Here is a 21,621-nt window from a genome sequence, read left to right as displayed (position 1 = left end):
TCTTGATTCTCATGAATTGTGATGGTTACTGTTGATGAATGATTAAACTTATGAATTATTGAATTGTGATGTTTATTAGGAATAGATGTTTGAACTTATGAATTGTGATGGTTGTTGATTTATTGTGAATGGATGAAAGATGTTAATATGTTACTATGTATTTTTCAAAATTTGTAGTTATTTTCTCTTGAATACTACTTCAATTTTGTATTAAACTAGTGTTAGCACGGGCGCTACGCACGGACTAAAGAATTTTCGGCTAATGAATACAAATTGTACATAAGCCGAAAAAAAAATTTCATTATATAAACTTTATAAAAAAAAGAGAAGAATGATCCTCTAGTCCTAATCCAAAAAAATATCATATTCGAAACAAAATTTAATATATTTGTAATTTGTGAGAAGAAACAAAAAATATTGGTTTTATGGAGTTACAAGAGATAACCGGGCGTAATACAACCCAAGAAGGAATATAGAAAAGAACTGAAACGAAAATTACAAACGGAAATCGAAACTATAAACCGTAGGAAAATGAAATAGCCGAGTCGAGGAGGCCTCTTTCCGCAAGACGAGATACGCCCCGGTAGTGCTCTTCGGATTGACGTTTCGCCCCAAAGATAAAACGGCTACGTCTCTGGTGAAGCAAAGACCGCTATCAACAGAGCTCCGGCGAACTGGATGGAGGAGAGGGCAGAGCTTCGACAGAAGAACAATGCAGTAGGAGGAGAGAGTGTATGATGCAGAGTGGATTCTAGTTTCTGTGTGTAGAATGCTAGAATGGCTAGCCTATTTATAGGCTCACCCACTGTAGGGGTCAACGCAGCCTTGATGGCTGTCATCAATGCTAGACGCTTCTAGATTCGGTCATGACGTGGACCGTCAGCCACGTTGGCTTACCGCGTTATACTGACAAGGTGTCATCCCGCTTGGCTCGCTGATGTGGAAACGGTGGTGGTCTAAAAAGAATTAGACCCTAGACCCACTAGCCTTGGGCCAAGCCCACGACCAGGCCCAATGAACAACCCAAAGACCACCCAAAGACCAATTGCCAAGATCCAAGATCCAAGTCCAAGGGCACGGGCTCGAGGCTCGGGCGCGGGCTCGCGGCGGGGCGGGCGGCGTGCGTGTGGGCTCTTACAGCCCATCTTAGTCCACTATAATTATTACATGTAATAATCCTTCTTATTAAATACTAGTTTAATAAGGTTGTAACTTCCAATGTGGGATAATTAACTCTCTTAATTATTCCCTAAGCTTCTCTCATAGCTCATTAAGTTTGCAATTTTGCACAACTTTAATCTATTATTTCTCACTCACCGGGAATCGGATTTGAGAAAATAAATATACCACGGTCATCTACTCCGGACGTAGATCGACGCTATATCATTTAATTTCACAAAATTAAATGTCTCGTTGAAATTATAATTTGGTCAAAGTCCATTGACCGGCATAGATTCCAACAAAAACTACTCACACAACTTAGGCATAAATTTAAGACCTCAATGGAAAACTTCGTTTATTAAAAAGCCGAAAAGATACAACGCACAATACTAGAAAAAAAATACAATTTCAACGGTTACATGACAAAATTTCTTCGATGAGATGTGAGTTGGGGAAAGAGATTGGAAGGCGTGAGAAATGAAGATAAAATTTGGTGTATTTATATAATGGAAAAATATGGATAAAAACAAAAAAAAAATAGAAAACCATAGGCCATGCATACTATATTTTTAGTTATTTTAGTATAAATATATTTATAAATTGTATATCTAGATTATAAATATATGTTTATAAGTGGTTTCAACATATTCACTTAAATTAATATATTTAAATATAAATATATACTTCATCTGTCCCATTAAAAAGGTTACGTTTTACTACTTTTTAGATTTTCACATTAAAAATCAAATGTTTCTTAAAATGAAAATAGTTCTATACCTACTTTTTCATCTCTTATTACTTTACTTTCTTTTCATAAACTCACAAAACAACACTACATAAAATCTCATGTCAATTCCTATATATTTCATATTTAATGCGACGGAGGGACTACTTACTATATTATTATGCCTTGCAACAAAATGAAATTATGTACTTATATTAATAAAAGCCCATATATTAGTATAATTAAAATCCCAAAATAAAAGTCCAAAATGAAAATTATGTATCAAAATAAAAGCCCATATAAAACAAATTAACCTAATACACTAAACCACGCCTCCACATCTCCTCTCCCACTTGCCGTCGCCGCGCTCACCGCCACTGCACCCACCACCTTGCCGGCGACGCCGCGGTGCTGCGCTCACCAAATCATCTTCTCTCCCCCTTACCCTCGTGCTGAACACCAGCTTCCCACCGGCTCCCTCATTTCCCGACGCCGGTGCTTTTCTCTTTTCCCTCACTTGTCCTCTCTCGCCGCCTCGCCATCTCACATGTCGAGCATCACCGGCGTCAACTTCTCTCTTTCTCGTTCCTTTCCTTTTTTTTGAGCAGCTAAAGATCGGATCTTTGAATAAATCTGGAGAAGAAAATGGAGAGCATATGTCAATTTTATTGTGATATGTACTCTCTGAAGCAAATATAATTTTGATTTTATTTTTTATTCTCGCATCTGTAATATGCCTGCACCTACAAATGAATTCGGTGAGTTTTATCGGAAAGTGGTGTCAAAAATATTAAAGTACAGGCTGCTACACTTCCCGCATTTCTCGTGAAGATGAATATTTTACTCCTAATTAATGACTCTTGTTTTCCCGCCCAAACTACTTTTAGTGGCATTTCTGTTAATATCTCCACAACTGCCACTTTAGATAGTTATAGATTCGAACTTAATAATAGTATTAAATAAATTCTAAAACTTTGTAGTTAATTTTCCAAAAAAAAACTAAAATCACAATCGGGACTGGATACCCGAGTCGGGTATCCGGGTATCCGAAATCAAATTCGGGTCAGGCATTGGGTATTGGATTTTGGGAATTTTAGGATCGGGTACCCGAAAATTTCAGAACGAGTATCCACCGATACCCGATTTCATAGGCCTATTGGTAACTACCTATCGTATACGGAGTAGCATTTTATGGACTTATATAAACTCCATATGTTAAAAAAAAAAAACAAATTGTATTTTTGTCATTTTGATTCTGTTTTATAAAAATAGTCAATTTTATTTTGGAAAACTTTTCACCATACCACTACTGATTATATGATTCCACTGTCCACTAATACATTTTAACTAATTTATTAATTTTTGTTTTACAATTTATTAGCTTCGCATAAAATGTGTAGTTGACCAGCGGGTTGTAAGGCAGCGCGAAGCTGCGATGACTTAGAGGTTATAGGTTCAAACCGTGCCACCTGCTAGGATGACTTAGAGGTTATAGGTTCAAACCGTGCCACTACGGGTTTGAAACACCTTTGGTACTAAAAACTACACTCCCTCCGTCGAATAGAAATAGATCATAGTAATTCATTTTTCGTCTGTCCCATAAAAATAGTCTGTATCCATTTATGGTAACCTTGCTCTTCTTCTATTTTACTTCATCATTTATGGACCACTACACAATTTAAATTACCTTTTTTTTTTTCTTACTTTATCAATCTTTGCAAATCCTAAATGACCTATTTTTATGACACGGAGGGAGCATGTGTCGAAAAAATCTCTATTAAGATATTGAGAGGAGGGAAAAGATAAACATACATAATACCCTTACCTTTTATATAGGACCAATCAGTTTTATTAAAATTATTTTTGTTATTAATTACTAGTGTTTATTTACTAAATTATCCATATTATAAATCTACCTGTAACAAATCAATTATTCAATCTTATAAACGTACAAATTAAAATCTTGAAGCAATGGAATGGGAAATGATGTTTTGTAATTTTATACTCCATTATAGTACGTATTTTCTTTTTAATTAAATTTCTAAGTTGTTCAGATGCATTATTAATTACTCCTACATTCATAAAACAGATTATTTGTTTAGAAGTGCATCCCCAACCCCATCCCAAATCCAGGCCCCAAGTCCCCTCCACATCACCATTTTCCTAAATTTGAGTCCCAGGCCACAACTCCATTAGAGCATCAATAACGCTGCTGGGCCGGGCCGCAACTCGCGAGTCCTGGCCCGAATTTAGCGTTGGAGGGGAATGAGTCACGGCCCGGGACGGTCCCGAGGACGCAGTTGCGTCCCTGGGCCGCTCCCGAGTCACGTCCCGGCCGGCGTTATGCGTGCCCGTGCCGCAACCCATGCGGCCCGTCCCGGCGTTAATTGCGTTCGGGCCGGGCCGCAAGTCCCCACGAATTTTTTTTTTTGCATTTATTTTTGTTTTTCTATTTATACATTATATGTTCTCCATTTTTAATACTCTTCCACACAAACTCTCACTCTCAATCCTCTAGCATTTCAACACTTTTTCAATTCTATGGATTGGTTTAATAGCGACCAACGCCAGATGGACGATTTCGTGAACTCCCAGAACTGGCAAGTGCCGCCGACACCCGATCCAGATGCACCGCCTAGTCCCGGGCTGCCTACCAATATGGACATGGAATCGCCAGTTAGCACTGATGAGTACGATATCAGCGATATGGAGCCCGCTCAACGGAGGGGCAAGGGCAAGGTTGCCGATGAGGATGGGCCGAAGAAGTATAGTCCGCAGGAGACAATGTGGCTGGCCAAGAACTATGTCGACGTCTCCGAGGACGCTATGGTCGGCAACCAGCAAAGCAACAAAGTGTTCTAGGTGCGGATTGCTGATGAGTACAACGCTGGTCGACCCGAAGGCTCGTTCGAGCGTTCCTACGTGAAGCTACGCAAGCATTGGGGTCGGGTGCAGAAGGAGATTAACAAGTGGAATGGCAAGTGGACTAACGTAGTCCGGATGTGGCCGAGCGGGCACAGCGAGATGGACCTTGTGGACAAGGCCAAGGCAGATTACTTCGCTGACGGGAAGAAGCACTTCAAGTACTTCGACGTTTGGAAGCTTGTCGAGAAGAGCCCAAAGTACACCGGTGGGGCTGAAGCGGCGGCGAAGAGAACCAAAGTCGCCGCCGGACACTACACTTCGAGCGAAGGAGGTCCGCCAATCGACCTCAACGTGACAGACGATGACTTCTTCCTCTCATCTCCTGGTACTGAAAGCCGTCCGATGGGCACAAAGGCGGCAAAGAGGAAAGCAAAGGGGAAGGCAACTGCGAGCTACTCCGCTATGCCGCCGCCGCCACCCAATCCTTCCTTGGATAAGATATCAGACTCTATGTCGGATATGAGTATTAGGTTGCGGATGGGCCAGCTGACGGAGTTGACATCAAGGGATACCTCGAGAATGTCGGAGTACGAGCTCGAATTGCACCGTGAGATGATCGAATACCTTCGCACAAAGTGAAGAAAAAGTAGTTCTTTTTTCTAGGATTTGTAATTTTCTTTTTTCTAGGTTTGGTAATTTTCTTTTTCTAGTATTGGTAAAAAAAAATTTTCTAGGATTTGTAATTTTCTTTTCCTATTTTCTGACTGAACAATGAATTTTCTCGGTTTTAATTGTTCAACGTATTCTATTTTACGATTAAAATATGTTGTGAAATGAATAGTTGTGGCCTGAGTTGTGGCCTGCGGTGTTAATGGAGTTGTGGCCTGGAACCCCTAATTTGAGGGAATGATGACGTGGAGGGGACTTGCGGCCCAAATCCGGGACAGGGTTAAGGATGCTCTTAACCCCGCAGGCCACAACTCGGGCCACAACTATTAAATAACTCTATTCACAACTCCAACATATTTTACTCATAAAAATTGAAAATATTAAGTAGTAAATTACTAGACCAGGAACGCAAAGTTCAGTTTAGCTATATCTATAAAATGTTAATTAAATGAGTTAAAAAAGTAGTATATTTTATTATTTTTTTATCGGGGTTCAAAGTAAAGTTCAAAAAAAAAAGAATTTAAAGAATTTTAAATTTGATACATATGATATATTATTACTAATTAAACAATTTTGATTTTAAGAATTTTATAATTTTTGATTTAATTCTTTATGATCTTCTTTTCTGAAAATTCATAATTTTTAGAACATTATGTTAAACCTCAATTAAAAAAATTATTACATGTTCTTAACTCATCTATCAAATTATCTTAAGATATATAGTTAATATTTCTATTTTTATTGTTCTTAATTCAATTCAACATAACATGTAAAAATTAAAATTTAATATAAAATATATTAATACTAATTGAGGTTATGATTTTTATATTTAAAAATTTCATACTTTTGATAGTAATTATTTAGGTTTCAAAATTTTAGTTTTTTAAATTCTAAATTTTCAAACGTTGCATTTGTACTCCAATAAAAAAAATAATCACATGTTCTTAATTCATCTCTTCCATACTAATTTAAAGCTATATGTTACTCCCTCCGTCCCATTCAAGATGGTCACTTTTCTTTTTTTGTTTGTCCCAATCAAGATGGTCACTTTCCAATTTTGGAAATAAGCCCCTCTCTCCTTTCTTTTTATTAAAATATTCAACTACCTCTTTCTTCTCTATTTTATTCCACCTAACAACACTTCCTAAAATCCCGTGGCACTCAAGAATGTGGCCAATATGTCCCAGCTCAATTCACTACTATATCATGCAGCAAACTAAAATTTGAAATAATAATGGAGTTTTCTGTTTAATACTACTAAGAACTTTAATTTAACTCTTTACTTTCAAAATTTTTATTTCTTCAACTTCTTATTTTTTACAACGTTAGGTTGAACCTCAATAAAAAATATGTTCTTAACTCATCTATTTAGTATTATGAATATATAATATATAATATTTCTCTTTTTTTTATATATATAAAATGAATATTAGGTTTCTGAGTTCACTTTACTATAAATGCGGCAAACTAAAATTCAGTACTACTAATTGAGTTTTCAGTTTTAATTTTTATAAAATTTCATAGTTCTGATTTGAATACGTTACTTTCCAAAAGATTAATTTCTACAAATTCTCAATTTTTGAAATGTTACGGTCGAACCTCGATAAAAAAAGTAACCATATGTTCATAACTCATCTATTTAATATAGTATTTTAGAGTTATATACTTCATATTTTAAATAAAATATTAGAGTTCAAGCTCGATTCACAATATGAGGTAACAAATTAGAATTTGAGATATGTTATTGTAATCCTAATTGAATATACAATTTTATTTTAAATATTTTCATAAACTTTCATGTTTTATCTTTTATTTTTAAAAATTTTAAATTCATTCAATTATTATTTTTTGGGACGTGTTGAACTTTGATTAAAAAAAATCACACATATTTAACTCTTTTATTTTATATTTGAAGCTAAATAATATTTAATTATTTATCCTATAATTACTATCCCGTACTCAACAAACCATATCCTGGCTATTAATGACTATAATTTATTTTTAACACTTTAATTTTCAATTTTAATATTATTAAATTCTTATTTTTTAGAATTTTACAGGAAAATTCTATTAGAAAATAATTACATGTTCGTAACTTATCCACTTAACATTTTAAAAATAAATATTAAATATCTTTTGATTTAAATACCTTAGCTCCATTTACTTGACATTCCAAATTTCTAGTTTTCTAATTAAACTCTTAACTTTTGGAATATCTTTAATATTTTAAATTTATATATTTTATATTCTCTGTTTCTTTGTAAAAATATTAGACTTCCTAACTCATTTTAGTTTATCATGAAAGAAATTAAAATTGGAAACAATTATGATTTAAAGATACCAACAATTAAGTTTACGATATTGATTTTAGAATATCATAATTTTGTTTTAACTTTTCACTTTCCAAATTTTTAGCTCCACTAAATTCTTAGTTTTTAGAATGTTATAGTTGAATTTCAATAAAATAATAATAACATGTTCCTAACTCAGATATTTAATATTTTTAAGTTGTATATAATATTTTATAGTTTGTTTTATAAAAGTACTATACTCTGCTCATTCCAAAGTAAGTGACACATTTCTTTTTTTCACATGTTTTGAAAAAAATAATGTAAATAGTTAAATGGTGAAAATACAAAGTAAGTGGGAGAATAATGTACTTTAATTATTTATTATTATTTTCTCAAAACACGCGTGAGAAAAAGAAATGTACTCCATCACTTGCTAGAGATGAATAGAGTAGGTGTTTTTTTTAATTCAATTAACAATACGATGAAATAAATTAATTTGAATATTTGATTGAGTTTATGATTTTGATTATAAGAATTATAGTGTAGTTTTTAATTTTTTTGAATGCTTTTAATATTTTAAAGCTACATCAACAATATTTTTCCTTTTTCTTTGTACAACTATGTGACTAACATTTAATTGACGTAAATGATTTAAGATTCATAATGATTTGCATTTGATATAGATATAACTAAATAGATATACATTAGAAAAGCAAATCTTTTTCCAAATCTATAATCTTTAATTTGAAAGTTTAATTTTTCGGATGTATTATTAAAGTACAAATATGTAATACAGTAATCTATTTTAAAATAATTAAAAATAATAAATTGATTTTAAATTGAAATACCTAAAATATCCAGTTATGTACGTAGAAATTATGCATGTTTATCTCGGGAAGGGAATAGGATAGGCTATTATTTGAATATTTTCATGATTTTAAAACATGGTCGTTATAAAAACCCTAATTTGAGTCTCCACATGTGAAAAACCCCATTTCACTCTGTTCGATCCAATGACGAAAGTATACGGCACCGGTGTCTACGATTTCCGGCGACACCGGGTGGCTGAATACCCGGTTGACGGGGAGGCGCCCCCTGTGCCGGAAAAGCCAACTGAATCCAGACCACTATCCAATGTGCCCAGCTCTATTACCCTAAGCGAGATTCAGAGAGACCGTCTCACCAGAATTGCAGCCGAAAATTGGATGAAAACCGCAGATTCCGCCCCAACAAAGCCCTTCAGCCCGGACCTTGTCAAAGAAATTTACTCCACGGAGTTGACCGTTAAAGGTATTTGCCGTTGCTTTTCAATATTATCTTACTCTGCTGTGACTTGTTTATGGTTTGAGGGATCTCTGTTGCTTACTTTAGCCTAGTTGTATGTTTTGGGGCTTATGTGATTCTAGGGTAGGTTAATTCTGTTTGCACTTCCTCCCATGGAAATCGAATTTATAGGTATTGAAAATTCAGTGAATTATTAGAAGCGCCGTATAATTGGAGCTGGGTTATAAATTCTAGTTAGTAAATGAAGTCAGGTTCATTTGTTGTTGAGTGATTTTTATCAACTTGTGTTCTTGCTAAGTATAGGGGGGAGAAAGCCAGTGCCGCTGCAGAGGGTAATGATACTGGAAGTGAGCCAGTACTTAGAGAATTACCTATTGCCAAACTTCAATCCAGAGACTGCTTCATTTGAGCATGTGATGTCAATGATACTCATGGTCAATGAGAAGGTATATCGATATATGTGTCTGCAGTTGATTATATTTTTATCTTCAATTAATTGTTTCCGTTTTGATTAACAAATGTTTATCTCGAAGGGAAATAAATTCCTGCCTGTAATATATTTCTTTGATTCCTTCAAGAAGAAAAAAGAGCCTCAATATGATTTCTGCTATAAATGTAATTGATCAAAGGTTGTTTAGCTTATTTTGTAATTTTGAGATGGATGAGTTTGCTATTTGCTCAAGAAGAATTTTCAGCCTTACACAGATAATGAATAAACACAGAAAGTCTTAGGATGTGAATTTGTAAGATTAATGCACAGTAGCACAATGTTAACAAACTTAGTAATTGAGCTGGTAACCATCTTTTATTTTTATTTGTAATAGATGTCATCACTAGAATCATGGAAGTTTTTCCTTAACTCAGTAGTACAAATCTAGTTTATTCTTGCTTGCGTAATATTGATTTTCTTTCTTATGATTTTGATTTTTGATTTATAAATTCCCAGGAGTTTAATTCTGGTAGTTACAGTTATTATGACTGAGATGAAGGTTTATGTGGATCTAATAAACAAAAATCTGTAATGAATACTCCCTTGGACCAGGATGTAGGGATGGTGTTCCTTAGACTAGGTCGGCTAAGGTCATTTGCTAGAAGGATGATTTTTCCCTAGTTGAGAGGGCCTTATGGATAAGAAAGTAGTTGCAATTACTCCTGGAAAGAGATGAGCAAACCCATATATGTACTACTGTACAAGTAAGAAATTTAATAAAACAAGAGGGTCAGGGTCGTACTGACTTCAACTGTTCATCTGAAGATTTGTGTCTTCAGTGTTGGATGGTTTTATGTCTCCTTTGGATGAGATTTCTGATTTTAGTTGTTTTCACAAGTATTCTGTTCAACATTGATGATGAATGAAAACTGTTTAGGCAAATTTATTCAAAATTTATATTAGTTTGAAACTGAAGGCGTAGTTTAGCCTCCATCCCATTTTCATGCAGGAACTGTTGACGACATGATTTTTAAATTGCAGTTCCGGGAGAACGTCGCTGCATGGATATGCTTTTATGACAGGAAGGATATGTTTAAATCATTTCTTGAGAGGGTACTCCGTCTTAAGGAGGTACTATTTCATTTGCACATTCTAATTCTTTTTTAAGTTATCTTCATTGACTTTGAGCTCAATGAAACTTTTTCCCTTCAATTTCTATAATATACTTGCTTTTTGGTTCTCATAAATGTATTTAAAAGAGTGTTGTTAAGTTATGTTTCCTTTTTTGTGTTCTGAGCTATTTTTTTTCCAAACTAAATTACCCTTGATGCAAAGCTTTTGATGAGTATCAATGATTGAATCTAGTAAATATTGGTTAAAAAACTGTTTCTTTTGTGGTTATTTCCCCATATATCGTCCTGCAATGTTTTACCCATCATAAGCATAAATGTTCTGAACATTTTCTAGGATCAAAATATCTGTATATGAGAATTAAATGGAAGTTGATATATGTATCTGGGTCCTGTATACTTGTTTATAAGGCTTCTTCTTTTGGGATTGTTCATTTTTAGTTGTTGGTTGTTCTTGTTTTTTTTGTTGTTGTTTCGGACTTTGGTTGACAAGTTGTTATTTTACTGCTTGTGTGCTGCCTTTTTTTCATTAGTTCTTAAATCACAAAGTTGACTCTAATACATCTTTCTAGAAGCAAATTTATTCAAATTCTCATGTATTACACTATTACTCCCGTCTTGCAGGGAAGAAGCCTGACTGTTTCAGAAAAGACGAATTATCTACTCTTCATGATCAATGCCTTTCAGGTACTTGTTCATCATGTGCCTATTTTAAAGTCATATAATGGTTTGGACTTCCAGCTTCAGCTATGTTGCCAGACTTCTAGTTATCTTCTGAACTTAAGTCTCAACTGATTCACCAAGTTTTACGTATTGCCACAGTCTTTATTTATTACTCCCTCCGTCCCAGAGAAGTTGGCATACTTTGAAAATGGCACGGGATTTTAGGAGGTTTTGTTTTGTGTGTTAAATGGAGAGAGAAAGTATAATTTTTATATTCATGTGAGAGAGAACTTTTTCCAAAAAGGGAAATGTGACATCTTTTGTGGGACAAACTAAAAAGGAAAGTGTGCCAACTTCTCCGGGACGGAGGGAGTAATTGCCTACTTTTCTGGTGCAGCTAATTTTAAGTTGCAATGAATCTAGTATTTCTAATGACTAAATCTTGTTAATTTTCAGTATTTCTGATATAGCAAATTTAGCTTTGAACCCTTGTTCGGGGTGTCCTCTTATGATATTTGCGAATAGTATGACAGTTGATTATTGACCACTTTCTAGGTTTTGGTTGAATTTTAGTTTTACTTGCATCTAGAATTCAAGATTTCCCCCCTTTTTCAATTGTTTGTAGTTTTTCTGATTGCTATTAGCACTTACTACCTGCTCATATTGTTGTCGTATTTCTACTTGTTTTGTTTCATTTCACTTGTTTTTGGTTTGTGTCAATGTTATCAATCTCGTATGGCGGCTTATGGCGGTTCGCCTAAAAACCGCCACAGGGATATGGCGTATTAGTATGGCGGATATGGCGGTCAATAATTAAATTAATAAAATAATACTTATATATTTATATATGATTCAAAAATAAGAAAATAATAAAAAATATCATCTAAAACTCTTAAAACAATTAATAAAGCATAAAATGCAACCTTTACATCCATGTTTCTTGCATAATGCCCCATTCCTAAATGCAGTACACACGCAATGTTGTCAAATGGCGGATATGGCGGTGCTATGGCAGCGCCATGGTCCTATGGCGTTTCCACCACCTAACGCCATGCCATAGCGCCATGGCGCCGCCGTATCCGCTATTTGATAACATTGGTTTGTGTGATCATATCTAGTAATTAACTTTAGGTCCGGATGGTCTTATGCAAACTTTACTTGAAGAACTGCCTCCAGATGCACAAGTTAGATAGTTAAATAGAAGGATAGTAAGTTTGTCAGAAGGACTTTCTAATGTAGAAGCTCTTCTCAGTTTGTACATGAAATCGGACTATGAATTTGCATGTTGTCTCTGGTTGTCCTTTTCTATTGAAAAAATTTTAGTTAGGGAAGAAGTGACTAGATTTAGATTTGTTGAGCTGATCTCTGATGTCATGTTCTTTTAAGCTTGCCTCAGATTCTTATATAGAGAACTACTTAACATGTGGGTATTATATACTGGCTTCTTGTTGAAGCCGTATTTATGACATTATGGGGTTTTACCTTACTCTAGCTTCAGTGTGATGGCTGAACCCAACTTTTAACTTTTATAGAGCTTGGAGGATGAAGTAGTGAGTGAAAGGATTATGCGATTAGCGAGCCTGGAGTGCTGGCATAGCCTATCGTATGGACGTTTTCAGGTTGCATAACCTTACCTTTATACTTAGTAAAAAAGTTTTTTCAGCTTCCCCTGTGTTCTGATATCTTCGGTTACTATTGTTCTCATTGCCATAGATGGAACTTTGCCTTAATGAAAATCTGATAAAAAAGTGGAGAAGAATTGCAAAACGAGCAAGGGATGGAACTAAACAAGGGGGGAATTTTGATCCCACAACCATGTTGGAAGCGAACTTTTTGAGAAATCTCATTGAGGAATTTTTGGAGGTATTAATCAGCACATTTTTTAAGTTATCTTTGTTTTTATTATTTCAACCCTGAAGATGACAATGTTCTTTTGTTTTCTCTATTACCAGGTGCTTGATTCTGAGGTTTTCTCTTCCATTTCCAATGAGGAAAATGATCCTGTTGCTCATGGTTCTGAGTATGTGAATGATGCCTGTGTCCTCTATTGTGAAAGGTTTATGGAATTCCTTATTGACCTCTTGAGCCAACTGCCTACCAGGAGGTATAGTATCAAACTTATATGTCAATTCCATTTTTATGACACTAGCATCTAATATTTTTTAGCAATTTTATTTTCAATTTTTTATGCAACAAAGATCTCATTGGGTTCAGTTATTGCTGTGTATAGAGGGTTGGAGTAGGATTAATCTAATTGTGATGGTTGCTGTAGTCAATAGTACACTACAAATATGTTTGATTATTGCCCAAAAGGACAATAGAGTAGAACACTGAAAATGACATATCTAGCCTCCAACTCCTTTCAAAGACAAAGTAACTTGGGCTTATCTATTTGTTGTCTTCGTCTACTTCCTTCTGAAGTCAGCATATCTTGTAAGTGTGCTAGCCTGAAAACAATGACACCCTATTTTCACTAAAATTGTCTTACTTATGTTTGTTTTTTTGAATTTTTTTTGACTATGAGAGCTTTACTCAGTTTGTAATATTCCCAAGGGGAACGGACTCGTGCATCTGTAAATTGCTCTTGGGCATTTAGTATTCACCTCTGTTTATCACTAAATTCTTCTGGTTCCTTTTGAATGATTTCAAGAATGTTAGGATTTCACTTGAATATTGTTTGGCCATGCTGATTATCCTAACAATTTTTCGATGCAGATTAGTGCGACCTCTTGTTGCTGATGTTGCAGTAGTTGCCAAATGTCATTTAAGTTCTCTGTATAGCCATGAGAAAGGGAAGCTTTTTGGACAGTTGGTTGACTTGCTCCAGTTCTATGAAGGTTTTGAGATTAACGATCATCAGGGTAGACAAATGACTGACGATGAGGTGCTTCAAGCTCATTATAAGCGCCTTCAGGCTTTTCAGCTGCTTGCGTTTAAAAAAGTTCCGAAGGTATTTACAGTATTTATAAAGTTCTTACATTGGCTTCTAACATCAAGTGGAACTCTTATTATTTGCTTCTATTTATCTTATGTCCTGCTATTTTGTCCTTGCAGATACGAGAACTTGCATTGGCTAACATTGGTGCAATCAACAAGCGTGCTGACCTTGCCAAAAAGCTTTCAGTACTTTCTGCTGAGGAGTTAAGGGATTTAGTATGTGCTAAGGTTAGTTAAGTTGCTAAACATATTTCTGAAATTGTTGTAAAATCTAATTTGTGAAATACGGCGCCATATAAATTTACTTTAAACTACGTATTATAATTCCATTTGAGCTAACACGAGAATCAAAAGGTAGTTTGTGATTGCACAATTAGTTTTGTTGTTCAGGCATCAAGAATGTGTAGTTATGAAGTGATGATGAGCTTATTCACTTGCATGTTTTGCTATGAAGTCATATATAACATGGTGAACAGACATAAATGACTAATTAATGATGTGTGGCAGTTACTAGGTTGACCATTACCCATACTGGTATTCAGTTGGAAACTGTCTTTATCTTCTATTGAAATCGAATATCATGATATTTGCAAGTCAGTAAGATGAAGATACTGTGAACTTTCATTCATTCTTTATTTTCTATTTCTTTATGGTTTATTTAACTGAGCATTACTTTCTATGTATCTGAGTTGCATCATAATTCATAAACTATGTTGCTTTTCATGGATAAATATCCTATTTTGATTTTTTAATTTACACTCAATAGTGTATAGAGTTTTATAACTTTTAAACTGCAAATTAGTTTAGTTTTTTTGGAAGGGACCAGAAACGTGGCTTTATTGTGATTGTAGTTTTGTATGCCGTTTGCTTCAGCACTTGGTTGCCTTAATTGTCAAAGCTTCATGCTGAAATGCAGTATATTCGAATAGTTTATTTTGTGTTCCATTTTGTTCTTAATCAGTAGAGAGTAGTCTTTCTATCATTGAAAAGTAACAAGCTAAACATATGTGATCATAAATAGAAGGGGAAATATGCGTGAATGAATTGCAACCTGAAATTTAATAATGGAAAGAAACACTGGATAATGAAGAAGGAATTCATATATCTGTACCATGTTATACGAAATTAATAACTATGCTTTGGGATAATATTGCTCCCAGCTAGCTCTCTCAAGGGCCATATCCAAACCCCAGTCGAGGTTTTAGTAATTTCTATGCGTGTGCACTTTTCTTTTTATATGACAAATGATAAAGAGTAAAATGAGTAGATCATATTAAGTATGAGAGTTGATTGATAATTATCATGTTATGCTAATTGTTAAAGTCAAACTTGTTGAGTCTTGGCCTGACAGGATCATACTGATAGAGCACATGCAACCATGACAAAAAGAATTAAAAAGAATGTTCTGCAAATTCAGTTTCTCTTTTCTGCTAGTGTTAGAATTATATCTAATGACATTTCTCTCTGATAAAATGACACTGCAGCTCAAACTGGTATCAAAGGATGATCCTTGGTCAGAAAGAGTTGACTTCCTTATAGAAGTTATGGTTTCATTTTTTGAGAAACAACAGTCACAGAAAGAAGCGATCAATGCTCTTCCACTATACCCCAATGAGCAAATAATGTGGGATGAAAGCCTTGTACCAAGTATCAACTACTCTGGTGAAGGGTGTCTGGCACTTCCAAAGCTAAATTTACAGTTTTTAACACTTCATGATTACCTTCTTAGAAATTTCAACCTCTTCCGCCTTGAATCAACTTATGAAATCAGAGAGGATATTCAAGAAGCTGTGCCACATCTTCTCTCATATACCAATAATGAAGGAGAAACTGCTTTCCGTGGTTGGTCAAGAATGGGAGTGCCGATTAAAGAATTCAGGATAAGAGATGTCAAGCAACCAAAAATTGGGGAAGTGAAGCCTTCTGCAGTGACAGCTGAAGTTACTTTTAGCGTTTCGAGCTATAAAGCACAAATAAGATCTGAATGGAATTCTCTTAAGGAGCATGATGTCCTTTTTTTACTCTCTATTCGGCATTCGTTTGAGCCTCTGAGTGCCGAAGAAGCAGAAAAGGCAACTGTTCCACAGAAACTTGGTCTTCAGTATGTGCGCGGGTGTGAGATCATTGAAATGCGTGATGAGGAGGGAACTCTCATGAATGATTTCACCGGGAGGATCAAGCATGATGAATGGAAGCCTCCCAAAGGAGAACTGAGAACTGTGACTGTTGCACTAGATACTGCACAGTATCATATGGATGTTTGTGACATAGCAGAGAAGGGTGCAGATGATGTATATAGCACATTTAACATATTGATGAGGCGGAAACCTAAGGAGAACAACTTTAAAGCAATTTTGGAATCCATAAGGGATCTGATGAATGAAACATGTATTGTTCCCGATTGGTTACATGACATATTTTTGGGTTATGGTGATCCTTCTGCTGCCCAATGGATCAATAGGCCAGATCTCCTTGAAAAGGCTGATTTCAAAGATACGTTCCTTGATGCTGCTCATGTCAAAGATAGCTTTCCGAACTATCAGGTTGTTATCAAACTTACATTATTTTCTTTACCCAATTTTTTCATCACAGTAGTCCTAAAATTTGTATTAATACCTCCCGTACTTTGTATTCTCGTGCAGGTTCACTTTGCACATTCAGATGGCACGGACAATTCTGATCCATGTCCTCCATTTCGTATTAAGTTCCCCAAGAATCCTGACGGCGCAGTACATTTTCAACCTGGAAATGCTGCATCTACAACATCCTCAAACAATTCCAATGCTATGGAAGATGATCATTCTGATAAACTGGAACTTGTAGTTGAGTCTTATGTTCCTCCTGATCCAGGACCATATCCCCAAGATCAACCAAAGCAGAACTCTGTCAGATTTACTCCTACCCAGGTCCTTGAAAATAAACCCTACTAAAGTCTAAAGATAAGAATGAAAATAAACCGTACTAAATATTAACATGAAAATGATAACAAACTCCTAGTATATGGTAGCTCTTAAATATCCTGCATTATCTCTGATTTTCGATCTGTATCATCTTATGTCTGAGCCTTATGGTACAGGTGTTGGAAAATTTCGTAATTCTTATACTTGAAAGTGTGATAAACTTCACCAGTCTTGATTCTTGATATCTCCTAGTTTCTGTGTTGGCATGTAGGTTGGAGCTATCATTTCAGGCATTCAGCCTGGTTTAACTATGGTGGTTGGTCCACCTGGTACTGGAAAGACAGATACAGCTGTGCAGATTTTGAATGTTCTATACCACAATTGTCCTTCTCAGAGAACTTTGATAATTACTCATTCAAACCAGGCTTTAAATGATCTTTTTGAAAAGATAATGGAGGTATAGATTGTTTGATGTGTTCATGTTTCTTCGCAACAATGCTTGAGTTAGATCATCTTGTTTATGATGCCATTCTAACTTCAACTTGTGTCCATCAATTCAGAGAGATGTCCCAGCCCGATATCTACTTCGACTTGGTCAAGGTGAGCAAGAATTGGCTACTGACCTTGATTTCAGCCGCCAAGGCCGTGTGAATGCCATGCTCGTTCGGCGGTTGGAACTCCTTAGTGAAGTGGAGCGCCTGGCGAGGTCTCTGCAACTGCCTGAAGATGTAGCTTATACTTGTGAAACAGCTGGTTTTTTCTGGTTGCTTCATGTGTATTCGCGCTGGGAACTCTTTTTGGCTGCTTGTGCTGACAATAAGGATAAGCCAACGTTTATTCAAGACCGTTTTCCTTTTAAGGAGTTCTTTATTGACACTCCAAATCCAATTTTCTCGGGCCAGTCTTTTGAGAAAGATATGCGGGCTGCTAAGGGTTGCTTCCGCCACCTGAAAACTATGTTTCAGGAGCTTGAAGAGTGCCGGGCATTTGAGTTACTGAAGTCAACAGTTGATAGATCAAATTATCTTATGACCAAGCAAGCAAAAATAGTAGCCATGACATGCACCCATGCAGCTCTTAAAAGGAAGGATTTTCTGAATTTGGGCTTTAAATATGATAACTTGCTAATGGAAGAAAGTGCTCAAATTTTGGAAATAGAGACTTTCATCCCAATGTTACTCCAAAGGCAGGAAGATGGTTATGCTCGTCTTAAACGCTGTATATTGATTGGTGACCATCACCAGCTACCTCCTGTTGTGAAAAATATGGCTTTTCAGAAGTACAGCCATATGGATCAAAGTCTTTTCACAAGATTTGTCCGTCTGGGAATTCCCTACATTGAGCTCAACGCCCAGGGAAGAGCTAGACCTAGTTTAGCTCAACTTTACAATTGGAGATATAAAGATCTTGGAGATCTTCCATATGTGAGAGAGAATCATATCTTCCGCAGGGCGAATGCTGGATTCTCCTTTGACTATCAGTTGGTGGACGTTCCTGATTACCATGGGAGAGGTGAGTCTGCTCCTTCTCCCTGGTTCTATCAAAATGAAGGAGAGGCAGAGTATGTTGTTAGTGTGTATATATACATGCGTTTGCTTGGGTATCCAGCCAACAAGATATCCATACTGACAACATACAATGGTCAGAAACTTTTAATTCGTGACGTGATCAGCCGTAGATGTGTCCCATACGACTTCATTGGTCCACCCCACAAGGTAACTTATGTTCTTACTTTGATAGACTATACTTGCAATTGCAAATACTGTTTATGAATTGCAATCTGTTGCAAGTGGAAAGTAGATGTGAACGTTCTTTGTGTGCGGCTCTGAATGCTGTATTTCATGAGCAACAGTATATTAAATTCTAGTTTACATAAGGTTCTTCGTGTGCGTCTCTGAATGCATTTGTGCTTCAATGTGGATGCTACATGCTCAATTTAAAATAAATTCATAAAGTTTTACATCTTTTTGCCTGTTACACTTCCCACTATTGCAGAGTTTTGCTAGTTATAGTGATATATTTTTGATCAAGATCCTGGTCAAATGTCTGTTATGCATTATAGTTCTCATCACTTCAGTTCTGGGCCTGCTAGGTAAGCTCCTTTTGCTTACAGTTTCAGGTTTAGACTTTTGATCAGATACTGTCACATTCTTGGAGCTCTCACCTGACCTTATATAAGCCAGTAAAACAGTACGATTGGATCATTTCATTTTATTTGTAAGGAGAGTATGTAGGAACAGATAGTTGTTGATTATAGCGTACTAGTTTTAAAGAGGCTTACTGTAAGATAATTTACTGGAGAAAGTTTAGTTTTTTCCAGAATGCAGTAATAATGGTCCATAGTTGTGCTTCTTACATTTATTTCGTCTCACAGTCTAACTCTTGTTATATGTCACACGTTCATTGCTTACTTTCATGTTTCCATTTGTAGGTAACAACTGTTGACAAGTTTCAAGGGCAGCAGAATGATTTTGTCTTACTATCTCTCGTGCGCACTCGTTTTGTGGGTCACCTTCGTGATGTAAGAAGATTGATAGTGGCAATGTCTCGTGCAAGATTGGGACTTTATGTTTTCTGCCGCCGTACTCTTTTCGAGCAGTGCTATGAGCTCCAACCAACATTTCAACTTCTGCTTCAGAGGCCTGACCATCTTGGTCTGAATTTACAAGAGTTTACAGCATTTACAGATCGTGATGTTGATGACACAGGATCTGTCCAACTTATTAGTGGACCGGATGAGATGGCTGACTTGGTGAATTACAGGATGCATGAGGTCTACCAGGTATTCCCATACTTAGCTAAGGTCTTATGGCAGACTGGTATCCCCGGTCTTATTTGCTTCTTTTTCTTTTTCTTCATTGATGACCGTTGTTTAATTATGTGCTATATCCTTTCAAAAGGTTTAACTTTCTACTGCCTCAATACAGTCCTAGGAATATGGTTATTGAGATATTAATTATATTATGTCATTATTTCTTATTCTTCAGTTTAGGTGGTCCAGATAAGGCTGCATGTATGCTGGCCTTGCTATAGCTTCTACGTTGTTGCATTGTGCTTGCTTGTTTTCCCTAGGCACTTGTACAACTCAACCCAACATAATAAAACCTCAATAAAACTGTGCTGTTTTCATGCTTGATGGCCTCGGCCACTGCCCCTATTTTTCAGCATGTCGAACTATAGCTGGTTATACGAGTACCAGTGAAATTCAGATACTAACTCTTTCCTCCTCTTGTTTGCACCAGTCACGGGTTGTGAGCTATCATTTGAATGAGTCTTGGTCTGAACATGATAATTCTGTAGAAAATGGCACTGCAAATCCAAACACCTCTACTGGTACAGACGATGTTGAGATGCAAGCCTCAGCTAATGGTGATGATGTAGAAATGCAGGCCACAGTGAATGTTGATGTCATGGATATGCCACCCGACGGTAAGCCAAATGATTCAACCTGAACAGGCTTTTCTCTGAAAGAGGATAGTCCAATCGCAGAATGAGACAATAATAGACTCGGAGATTTGAAAGTTCAAACCATGGAAATATATGGGCGGGAAGAATGAGACTGAGGCTTCCAAGTCCGTGGCTGGAGTAGAGAGAAGTGTGCCTTCACCCTCAAATTTCCTCTGCCGTCTTGAGCGGCATATCATGCTGACGACTACTTCGAATCAAGGTTTGTATGACAATTGTATGGAATCGGCTGCTAATATTTAAATAGTTGAAATTTTTTATTTTCTACTCGGATTTTGGTAAAAGTCGGACCATTTTGATATGTAATCAATGTCACAACAACTATTTGTATGATTGTATCTGCTGATTATCTCTAGAGAAACAAGTGAAAGATTAACAAATTTTACTTGAAAGCTTTATTTTGAGTTTACAATATTCTAGTGTAATTCGTAATTTAGAACATGGGGATCCTGTGGTGTGTTGTTGACTCGTTCCCAGATCTTAAGATGATTATCTTACATAGTTGATATTAATAGATGTCTACTATAAGTAAGGGTGAACTTAAAAAATAGTTTCTGAACTGGAGTATAAGTTTTATTTTGACTTTGCTAGAATCACCTAAGGTACTTTTTTACTATTCATGGTGATTTTTGGGTGAAAATACACTCCGAAGCAATTTTATATTTGGAGATTTTGTTCATTTATAAAAAGAGTCAACTACATAAATAGTACCTGGTTTTTCACTCGCACATAAATGGTACATGATCTTTATTTTATATCGTTTTTGGTACCTGTGACAAAAATAACATTAGGTATCAAATATGTGACTTTTTTGTTACGGAGGATATTTTTGGAAATTTCAATTAAATAGTATCAAACATGCGCTTTTTTTTTTCTTCATTTTTTTATTTCTTTTCATCTTCTTTCTTTTTTCTTCATTTTATTCCTTCTTTTTAGTATTTTATCTTCCTTTTTTTTCTCCTTAGTTATGTTTCATCTTTTTTCTTTTCTCTTCTTTTTCTTCTTTCTTTGTAGTGTTTTATACATACATCTACTTGCATTTATAATACAAATCATGAACAAACTAAATTAATTATTTAAAGATATTAATTCAATTGAATAT

The 21,621-nt window shown here is 35.6% G+C and overlaps 2 protein-coding genes across 2 annotated transcripts; both read left to right on the top strand.

Moving 5' to 3' along the window:
• The first annotated feature begins 4,543 nt into the window (after window positions 1-4,543).
• On the top strand, window positions 4,544-5,389 carry LOC125189876. The gene is made up of 2 exons (XM_048087103.1): window positions 4,544-4,738; window positions 4,841-5,389. The coding sequence occupies exons 1-2, from the start codon at window positions 4,544-4,546 to the stop codon at window positions 5,387-5,389; spliced, it is 744 nt and encodes a 247-aa protein (XP_047943060.1).
• Window positions 5,390-8,681: 3,292 nt separating this feature from the next.
• On the top strand, window positions 8,682-20,931 carry LOC125186451 (RNA helicase aquarius). Its single transcript, XM_048082817.1, has 15 exons — window positions 8,682-9,000; window positions 9,298-9,440; window positions 10,466-10,555; window positions 11,179-11,241; window positions 12,750-12,836; window positions 12,931-13,080; window positions 13,170-13,321; window positions 13,933-14,167; window positions 14,272-14,382; window positions 15,639-16,697; window positions 16,797-17,060; window positions 17,326-17,511; window positions 17,615-18,769; window positions 19,486-19,836; window positions 20,297-20,931. Exons 1-15 carry the CDS (start codon window positions 8,724-8,726, stop codon window positions 20,504-20,506), a joined length of 4,533 nt encoding a protein of 1,510 aa, XP_047938774.1. The 5' UTR covers window positions 8,682-8,723; the 3' UTR covers window positions 20,507-20,931.
• Window positions 20,932-21,621: the final 690 nt, after the last annotated feature.

Source organism: Salvia hispanica, chromosome 5 (genome assembly GCF_023119035.1).
Source record: "Salvia hispanica cultivar TCC Black 2014 chromosome 5, UniMelb_Shisp_WGS_1.0, whole genome shotgun sequence".
Lineage (NCBI taxonomy): Eukaryota > Viridiplantae > Streptophyta > Magnoliopsida > Lamiales > Lamiaceae > Salvia > Salvia hispanica.
This window is presented reverse-complemented; position numbering and strand designations above follow the sequence as displayed.

Coding starts and splice junctions, on each gene's coding strand:
- LOC125189876 (XM_048087103.1), top strand. CDS start 4,544: ATGGACATGGAATCGCCAGTTAGCACTGATGAGTACGATATCAGCGAT. Junction 4,739..4,840: donor GCAACCAGCAAAGCAACAAA/GTGTTCTAGGTG, acceptor GGTCGGGTGCAG/AAGGAGATTAACAAGTGGAA.
- LOC125186451 (XM_048082817.1), top strand. CDS start 8,724: ATGACGAAAGTATACGGCACCGGTGTCTACGATTTCCGGCGACACCGG. Junction 10,556..11,178: donor GGGTACTCCGTCTTAAGGAG/GTACTATTTCAT, acceptor CCCGTCTTGCAG/GGAAGAAGCCTGACTGTTTC. Junction 11,242..12,749: donor TCATGATCAATGCCTTTCAG/GTACTTGTTCAT, acceptor TAACTTTTATAG/AGCTTGGAGGATGAAGTAGT.